Here is a 9,666-nt window from a genome sequence, read left to right as displayed (position 1 = left end):
GGGCGGTGCCGGGCGGGACTACAACTCCCGGCGGGCCCCACGGGCCGTGCCGCAGCGGCGGGCGGGCCCCGCTCCCGGCCCCGCTCCGGCTCCCGGTGGCGGTGCAGGTGGCCGGGCCGCACCGGAGAGCGCCGCAGCCCGGTAAGAGCCGGGCCCCCCCTTCCCCTCTTCCTCCCCTTACGGTGTCCCCGGTGCAGCTCCGGGTACGGGTATGGGAACGGGAGGCTCGCCCCGCCCCGCCGGTGTCCCCCCCCCCGGGGGGCTGGAGGGGGCTTGGGGTCGTTTTGGGGAGAAATCGGTCGTTTTGGGCAGCCGGGAGGGCGCTGCCGGTAGCGAGGGGGGGGGAAATGGGGAGAACGGGGAGCGGGGAGGGCGGGGAGGAGGTGAGGGGCCGGGCGGGGACTGCGGCAGCGAGGGGCTGGGGAGGGAGGGGGGGGGTCCCGGTGACCCCATCCCAGAGCACCGGGGGGGACCGGGGGGGGATCGGGGGGGATCAGGGGGGACCGGGGGGGGGTCCCGGGGAGCCTCCGGGCCTCTGCGGTTGTTTGGGGTTGGGGCTGGGCCCCGGGGGGGTCGGTCCTCAGCCCGGCTCCCCCCAGCCGGGGCACCGGGGAGGAGCTGCTGCTGCCCACGGTCACGGCCTCCGTGCCCCTCCGCTGGGCTGAACCGGCCCTTTTTCAACCCAAAATTGTTGGTGAAGGCCGGCTCCTCGTGGAGGAGGGGGGTGGTGGTCAGCGGGGTCCCTCACGGAGCTGTGGCCCCCCCGGAGATGCCACCCACCCGGGGCATTGCCCACGGGGAGCTCCAGCCCCGTGTGGGGTTTTGGCAGGGCTGGGGGAAGCTGCGGCACCTGGGGTCCCGCTGCCTGCCCCCACCCCACGGCAGCAGAGCCCTTTCCCCAGCTCTCCTCGGCTTTCCATGCCCGGGTGACAAATCCCGGCGTTTTCCATCACGCCACCCTCCTGCAGAGCTACAGACAGCTCCGAATTTCCGTGTGCTGGCTCGGCTGGACAGGAGCTGAACCCATAAGGACCCCCCAGCCCTGCCGTGTCCCCCTCCCGGCTGCAGGCACGGGGGCACCGTGTGCTCGGCGTGCAGGAGAGATGAGAGCGGTGGATAAGAGGCGCCTGCCTGGGCCTGCCTCGCCTTCACGTGGGCGCTGCAATGCCGTGCAGCCCACGCAGTGTGCCCCCCGCCTGGATTTCCCTGTCCCCTGGAGCTCAGGGCTCAGGTCTTTGGCCGAGGCGCAGGGGGTTGGTGGTGATCCGGGAATGTCCCCGTTAAACTGAGCAAAGAGGTTCCTGGGGGGGGAAATACGGCGGGTGCTGCCCTGCTAAAGGGCTGAGGGACTGCGGTGTGGGGCCTCGAGCATGGGGGATGTTTGTTGGGAGAGCTTGGATGTGAGCGGGGAGGTTTGGGCTGGGTTTCTGCGTGCTGGGGGCCATCCCCATGGCTGGGAGCAGCACCCTGGGCTCCGCTACATCCCGACCCGCTGCTGCTGGGCTGCAGGCAGGCAGTGTGACGTGCCAGGGCACGGTGACCGTGTGGCACGGCCTCGGCTCCTCCATCTCGTGTTGTCTGTCCCGCATGGGGCAGCCCTGGGGTTGTAGCGTGGCTCCCAGCTCCGCGCGCTGTGGCAGAGCCACCCGCGGCTGCCAGCTTTGGAGCAGCGCATTCATTTTCAAGAGGGAAAGGGAAATTACACGAAGGTTTCCTTCCTCTGTGGCCCATGCTCTGTGCCAGGAAGGACCCGTTTTATCTCGTGGCCCTTGGGGTCGTGCCACTGTCTCTTTCCTCTGCCCGATGCCGCTACCTGAAAAGAGCCTTTGCTAAACTGCGATCGCTGCCGGGTCCTGGAGCTGCGTGGGGGGGGTGTTTGGGATGGGGACGGAGGAGCTGCTTGCTGGGGGGGGCAGGAACAGCAGTGACAGCCCACGGGGCATGGGGACGGGGTCCCTGTGTGTCTGGAGGCAGGGGCAGCCCTTCTGCTTCTGCCCCGAGCCCGGCCTCGTGGCCCCCCGGCCACTCGGCTGCGTCTCCAGCAGCGCCAGGCCAGGAAGCTGCCCGCTGACAGCAGAGTTTACAAACACGAGCAGAGCTTAAAGGACGGAGTTTCCTGTTCCTGCCCGAGCTGTGCTGGGGAGCTGGTGAAGCTGAGCTCTCCGGCACTCACGGCGGCTGTCCTGGAGCCAGGCGTATCGGGGAATTGATGCTGCGGGGACAGCGGGGTCGCGGGGAGGGATTTGGAGCTGGGCTGGGGTGAGAGCTGAGCTCACCCTGCCTGGCCTTGCCTTGGTGCCTTCTAAAATCTATACGGAGTCTGCTGCACAACAACACTTCCAAATCCATGCAGTGACGTTATCCTGCATCTAATGCTGCTGGGATGGGTCTGTGTCCCTGGCTGGGGCTCCCCACTAGGAACAGCCAGGCTTTTGGCGAGCACTAAGCAGAGCTGTGCTGTGCCAGGGGCTTACCTGGCGCCCGTGGCCAGGCTCTGGTAACGTTACACCTGCAGGAGATCTGGCCTGCTGCGTTACATCCTCGCTGCGAGGAGCAGCAGTGATGCTGGGGGGGCTTTGGGGGCTGCTAATGCAGCCCCTGCCCGTGGGTTTGCCGTCTCCGGGGTGCGTGGGTCGATCTCTGTGGTTTCTCTCTCCCTGCAGGCCACGATGCTGCGTCTGGCGGCCTTCGCAGCACTGCTGCTGTTCTTCAGGGTCAGCCTGGAGCTGTCCTGGGCCCAGGCCATCCCCGCGCTCTTCGTCTTCTACCTGGGATCCGGGGGATGGGACTTCTTCCTCATATTCATCAAGACAGTACGAAGGGATGTCACGTAGGTGTCCTGGCTGGGGCGGCCCAGCTGTTTTGTACCGGGCTGTGTGAGCGCAGCCCCCGGCTCCCTGCACAGCTCTGGCTTTCTGCTGGCACCCAGCCCGCAGATCTCCCTGGCACTTCCTTAGATTCCCTCTGCCGCGCCCGGATGGCTCCAAACTCTCGGTCAAAGTTTTCCCGGGAAAGATAGATTTCAGCTGAGCTCTGAAATCTAGTGGCTGACCTTGTCCTTGTACTTCATTCTGTCCCTAAAACTGCTGGCACGGCACTAGGAGCCTGGGCAGGGTCGGCTGGTACCAGGCAGTGCCAGGTCCTGGCAAAAATGTGGCTGGTGGGGAGTGGTGGCACCTCTTGGAGAGCCCGCGAGGCTCCAGGGTGCCCCTTTAAGGGGGACATCCCTGCCTGCAGCCTTCCACAGCACCTCTGTCTTTGGCCTCCTGGCTTTTGCAGAGGGCTTCTGCCTATGGCCACGCTGTTTTGGGGAAGCATCCAGAGCTGCTGCTGGCCTAGAGTAAGGCCTTGAGCAGCGCTGGGCTCCTGCAGCTCCATGCAAGGCCTCTGTGCTCTGCCAGCTTTGTAGGAAGTCTTTCTGCAGGGCTCACTGAGCAGCTTCCCTCCTGCTCCCCTTCTTTTTGGCAGCACGGGGCTGGTCCTGCTGCGGGTGAAGTGGCAGGTGTGGAGGCACGTGAAGGAGAAGAACACGATCGCCAAGATCTTCCAGCAAACCGCCAGCAAGTACCCGGAGAAGACGGCGCTGATCTTCCAAGGCACCGGCGAGAGCTGGACTTTCCGGCAGCTGGATGAGTACTCCAACCAAGTGGCCAATTTCTTCTACGGCCAAGGCTTCCGCTCGGGTGACGTGGTGGCTCTGTTCATGGAGTCCCGCAATCAGTACGTGGGGCTGTGGCTCGGCTTGGCCAAGATCGGGGTGGAGACGGCCCTGGTGAATTCCAACCTGCGCATGGAGGCCTTGCTGCACTGCATCACCATCTCCAGCTCCAAGGCGGTGATTTTTGGGGTGGAGATGACGGAAGGTGAGGGGTCTGTGGGTTTAGTGTTCATTTCCTGCGGGAAATACAGCACGGTCTCTTCCAAATTCCAGCAGCTGAGTTATCAAGGAATTGGTGTCCGTCCCTCCCCTCCCACCTCGGTCCCTTTGGCCATGGGCAGGTCCCGTGCACCACCCGGCTCCCAGTCAGGCCCGTGTGGGTGTGAGGATCCTGCCTCGTGCTCCGGGTGCCCCTCGGGTCCTTTCCCTGCGTGGAGCCCTGGGTTGGGCTGGGCCAGGCCTGCCGTGCTGCGAGGGACGAGCCTCCCCTTGCTCTCCGTGGCTGGTAGCCACATCCCCGCAGCGCCTCGGCTCCAGCTCCTCGTGTTTCAGCCCACACCCCCGAGGCTGCGGTGTCAACAGACCTCTTGGCACCCAGGAGGTTTTGGCTAGGGAGAGGCGGAGAACAGGATCTTCAAGTCTCTGAAGGAGCCTGGGCTGCGGCCCCGGCATCTGTTAAACATGAGAACAACATCTGCCTGGGAGGGCTCTCGGGCCTTTTGGGACTTAGCAGCTCCCTCGTTGTGCTCAGCAACCTGGGGCACTGCCTTCCCGAGACCGTCTGCGGGGGCTGGGTGTCTCGGTGCTGTACTCACCACCTCGATTCTCTTTCTCCACCTCTCTCCCTGACTCTCTCAGCTATGCAGGAAGTCCAGGCCTCCCTGGAGAAGTCCATCCATCTCTACTGGTCAGGGGAAGGAAGCCCCGAGGCTGCACTTTCTGGTGCAAAGCACCTGGACCCCCTCTTGCAGATGGCCCAGCGGCACCAGCCAACCCCCCCCGACAAGGGCTTCCTCGGTACGTGGTCAGCTCTGGGGAGCCAGGTTCAGGGTGGTGTTTTTACGAGTTTCTGGTGTTTTCAGCTGGTTACAACACCAGAAAGAATGTCTGCTCAGGATGCTGAGGGCAGGCAGCTGCAGCAGGGCCCGGGGTACTTGAGCAGGGTCTTACTGCAGTGCCTGAAGCCCAGCTGTGTGTGGAGCAGTGTCACGTTGTGCCCTCAGTGTGTCCAGCAGGCCTGATCCTGCCAGGGATGAACCCAGCACGCTCTTGGTGCTGTCACATAACCAAATTTTGGCTCAGCTGGCATGAGCAGAGTGCACAATTTGACTCGTCCCCTCCTCCTGCTTCAGCCAGCTGTTAGACTGGTTGCAGTGGTACCGGGTACCTGACCCTGTGTCCTCATTGCTCCCCAGATAAACTCTTCTACATCTACACCTCCGGCACCACGGGGATGCCCAAGGCTGCCATCGTGGTGAACTGCAGGTGAGGCAGCGGGCAGGGGCTGTGGGGAGGGAAGGGTGGGAGCCAAGCTCTGCCCCGCTGGCACCAAGCCCCTGGCCCTGCTGCTGAGGTGCCCCTCGGTTCTCCCACCCCAGGTATTTCCGCATGTCCAGCCTGGTTTTCTACGGTTTTCGGATGAGGCCCGATGACGTGATGTACGACTGCCTCCCGCTGTACCACGCTGCAGGTAACGCGTGCCCCCTGCAGCCCTGCTTGTCTGGACTCCCCTTCCCCTCCGCCAAGCCCAGGGCTCAGGCTGGGGGCTGGGGCAGCCCCGATCTCTGCCTCAAAGAGGAGCTGGCTGCTGCTGGCGGCGTCTGACGCGAGGCTTTTCTCTTTATCTGAGAGCAAGGAATCGATCCCGCTGACCTTTGGAGTGGGCGAGTGTGTGTGTGTGGGTGGGCAGCTCTCCCAGCTCTTAGCCTGGCTTTGGAATAGCTGCATTGTGTCGCTGCCCCACGTGAGAAGTCACGAGGAAGCAGAAGCAGTGCCCACCTCACTCACTGAGATGTAGGATAGCTGGGCACAAAGCGCTGCCCCTGGTGTCGCTGTCGTGCTGCCCCCTGCCTCCTCCCCAGCACCCAGGGTCACTTTTTGGCCAGATGAACGCCCGCCTGCTGTGGGCCAGCACGTGGCGTGCGCCTTGCCCTGCCTGGGTGGGAGCTGTGTGGGGACTGAGGGCTTCCCTGGCTGCCTCTCCGCAGGGAACATCGTGGGGATCGGGCAGTGCTTGCTGCAGGGCATGACCATCGTCATCCGCAAGAAGTTCTCGGCCTCGCACTTCTGGGAGGACTGCGTCAAGTACAACTGCACGGTGAGGCCACGAGGCAGGGGGCTGGGTGGGACTGGGGACAGGAGCCTGGGGATCTGTGTCGAGCCGGGGCGAGCCCGGCTGCTGCGAGGGGAGCCCTGGACTAGTCCTGCCTGTCTGTCCTGAGCTGCATCCTTCCCTCCTCTAGTTACCACTCCACGTTTCCAAGTCCTTCAGGTACTCCAGCGTTAGCCAGAAGGTTTTGGATAGGTTTTATAGGGGTGGGCGGGCAGGGGACAAGCCAGCAAGACTCCTGGATTTAGCACAACCTTTTTAGGGGACTCCACGCATGTCGTTCCGTTCCTACCTACCCTGACGAGCCCCTGTGTACCCCAGGGCCTGGTGCAGGGTCCTGATGTGTCCTTCCCCTCTGTCTGCCCCCCTAGATCGTGCAGTACATCGGGGAGATCTGCCGCTACCTGCTGAACCAGCCCTACCAGGAGGTGGAGCGGCAGCACCGGGTGCGCATGGCGCTGGGCAACGGGCTGCGGGCTTCCATCTGGCAGGAGTTCATGGCCCGCTTCGGCATCGCCCAGGTGGCCGAGTTCTACGGGGCCACCGAGTGCAACTGCAGCCTGGGAAACTTCGACAACAACGTAAGTAAGGCCCTGCCACCTTCCCCCTGCCCCAGAGCGTGCAAACCTGGCAGGGTTTGAAACCCAGCAGGGCTGTTTGGTTCTGGTTTGGGACGCGTCAACATCTGCCTGCAGGGTTTTGGCTGTGTTTGTGTGGTGCCAGCTCCCTGGTATGCTGGATGTAGGTGTTCTGCGGGCTTGGGGCAGGAGAGACGTCCCTGCTACCCGTAGCTCTGAGTGCCTTCTGTCCTAGGTTGGGTCCTGCGGCTTCAACAGCAGGATCCTGCCGGGGGTGTACCCCATCGGCCTGGTGAAAGTGGACGAGGACACCATGGAGCTGATCCGGGGGCCTGATGGTGTCTGCATCCGCTGCCAGCCAGGTAAGGGCAACCACAGGGATGTGTCTCCTCAGCCCCGTGTGAATCTTTCGTGGTGTAATTCTTGATAATTTAGCTAGGATCGAGTCCCTCAATGGTTAAACCGCACCGATCCTGTTAAACCTCCTGTTTTTTCTTGGCCGTGGGTGGTCGCTTCCCTGATTCACCCCTTCTCTCTGCAGGGGAGCCGGGGCAGCTGGTGGGCCGCATTGTCAAGAGCAACCCCTTGCAGCACTTTGATGGCTACCTGAACCAGTCAGCCACCAACAAGAAAATCGCCAGGGACGTGTTTACAAAAGGGGACGCTGCCTATCTCACAGGTGAGGCGAGCGGGGCCCTTGTGTCTGCCAAGAACAGTTTGCTCAAAGAAGCTGTGGAGGCCCCATTCCTGGAGGTGTTTAAGGCCATGTTGGAGGGGGCTTCGAGCAACCTGGCCTAGTGGGAGGTGTCCCTGCCCATGGCAGGGGGGTTGGAACGGGATGATCTTTAAGATCCTTTCCAACCCAAACTGTTTTATGGTTCTGTGAGTATTTGGGTGGGCCTGGGGACTGTCCCAGCATAGTGGCACTACCCTGAGATGCTCTGGGGAAACACCTAGCCCCCCCCGACACCTCTTTTTTTCCCCCCAATTCCTCTCGATTTTAGGGGATGTCCTGGTGATGGATAAATATGGCTACATGTACTTTCGGGACCGCACTGGAGACACATTCCGCTGGAAGGGGGAGAACGTCTCCACTACGGAGGTGGAGGGGACCCTGAGCCGCATCCTCAATCTGACAGACGTTGTTGTTTATGGGGTGGAGATCCCAGGTAACTTACAGGGGAGAGGACGATCAGTGGAGGCACGCAGGCCTGTGGTAATTAAATATGTGAGGGTGTCCTGCTTGTCCAGATTGATGCCTCCTTTTGCACGAGGCTGGACTGAGGCTCCTTGGAAGAAGCCACTGGGGATGTGACTATCAGGAACCAGAGGGTTCCCTCCCTCAGGCTGAGGTTTGGCCTGGTTCTGGCTGCTTTGGAAGGGACCCCGTGTCCTTCCTGGACAGCTACACGTGCCTCCTCTGGGAGGAGGTGACCATGGCCGCGGGGTGTCGCTGGCAGCCTTAGCTGCAGGGTGGTGACACAGCAGGACATGTCAGCGCCTCGGTACCGAGCAGGGCCTGTGCCAGAGCCCTCGCTGATGTGGGGCAGACAGAAGTGACACCGCAGGGACGGTGCGCTCAGGCACTCACCCTTCTTTTGTGCCTCTCAGGTATTGAAGGGAAGGCAGGAATGGCAGCCATCGCCGACCCAGACAACTCCTGTGACTTGGAGACCTTTGCCAGCGAGCTGAAGAAGGCCCTGCCGCTGTATGCGAGGCCCGTCTTCCTCCGGGTCCTGCACGAAGTCTCCAAGACAAGTGAGCTGCAGCGTGTGCTCTCTACAGGGCACGCAGCTGGGGGAGCACACGGGGGGGGCACGGTGTTGTCTGCGGGGTGCTGATCTGCAGCAGGGTCAGCACTGGGATGGAGCACACCGGTTCCAGGGAGTCCTTCGCCTCACCAGCTCCTCTGCTGGTTTGGGTGCTTAGGGGAGTGTGAGGATGAGTTTGGGGGTGGCAGCTGGCACTGGGGTGCCTCGGGGGGGTGGCAGCTGCTGAGACTGCCCTGCACAAAGCTGCCCACCCTGCGGTGTGCTGTGAGGCTTGGCAGCAAGGCACGGTGCAGCCTGGCAGGAGTGTAGGACCCTACAACCCCTTGCTCCCTCTTCTTTTCCCCGTGACAGGCACCTACAAATTCCAGAAGATGGAGCTGCGTAAGCAGGGCTTTGACCCCTCGCTCGTGAAGGACAAGTTGTACTTCCTGGACTGCAGGCAAGGCCGCTACCTGCCCCTGGACCAGGAGGCGTTCAGCAGGATCCAGTCGGGACAGCAGAAGCTGTAACCAGTGGGGCTCCAGCAAGGCACCTCCCCAAATCCTGCTGGGGGAGAGAGGGCAGGGCAGGCACTGGGGGGGGGAAAAAAGGTTCAAGGAGCGGTATAAAGGCACGCTAGAGATTTTATTTAACGAGTTTTACAGATAAGGGGTTGGGGGAATGCAGGGGGGAGTGAGGGGAGGGGGATGGTTACATACCAAAGCATAGACTCATTATGGCTTTATTTTCTACTTGGTACAGCGGTGGCGGTCCTGTGCCATGGGAGGGGCAGGGCCCCGGCCAGTCGAGGAGGAGTGGGGTGTCCTTGCCATTCCATTTTGCTTTTCCTGTCTTTCCCTCCCTTTCCCTGCCTGCAGCAACCCTTCCTTGTGAAGGCCGTGAAGGGACCAGTGCTGGGCTCTTTCCCCACTCCTCCACCACGCAGCCAGCTCCTCCTTGGCGCAGGGCCCCAACTGCCAGAGGGAAGCTGGGTGCCAGGCGCATCCCCTACCCTGCGTGGCCCGCTGGTGTCGTGTTTTTGCTGTGAATCAGGGGAGCAGGGTAGTGCTGGGCTCAGGAGAGGGAAAGGGATGTGTTTCCACCATGCCTTGCTCTCTTCTGGGGACGACATTTCTATTTTTCACAATCACACGCACATTATATTATATACATATATAGATATATATTATACATGCTGACTTTGTTTTTTTCCAATCTTAATTTATTGTCTGTACTTTTGAATGTGTCCCGGGTTTGTGCAGTAGAGGGAGGGGCATCCCAGACCTGTCCTCTCTTGGAGAGCCCTTTTCTCTCGCAGGGAGGTGAGACGCTCGTCTGGGACTGATCCTC

At 62.0% G+C, this 9,666-nt stretch overlaps 1 protein-coding gene across 1 annotated transcript; it reads left to right on the top strand.

The window, feature by feature from the left end:
- Positions 1 to 36: 36 nt before the first annotated feature.
- Positions 37 to 8,957, top strand: SLC27A4 (solute carrier family 27 member 4). Its single transcript, XM_082775891.1, has 13 exons — positions 37 to 141; positions 2,664 to 2,830; positions 3,469 to 3,863; positions 4,517 to 4,675; positions 5,074 to 5,143; positions 5,257 to 5,348; positions 5,866 to 5,975; positions 6,359 to 6,568; positions 6,801 to 6,927; positions 7,107 to 7,244; positions 7,570 to 7,734; positions 8,177 to 8,323; positions 8,689 to 8,957. The coding sequence occupies exons 2-13, from the start codon at positions 2,670 to 2,672 to the stop codon at positions 8,844 to 8,846; spliced, it is 1,932 nt and encodes a 643-aa protein (XP_082632017.1). The 5' UTR covers positions 37 to 141; positions 2,664 to 2,669; the 3' UTR covers positions 8,847 to 8,957.
- Positions 8,958 to 9,666: the final 709 nt, after the last annotated feature.

This window comes from Aythya marila (genome assembly GCF_965140915.1).
Source record: "Aythya marila genome assembly, chromosome: 19".
NCBI lineage: Eukaryota > Metazoa > Chordata > Aves > Anseriformes > Anatidae > Aythya > Aythya marila.
The sequence above is the reverse complement of the archived record's forward strand: the minus strand, read 5'-3'. Positions and strand labels throughout refer to the sequence as shown.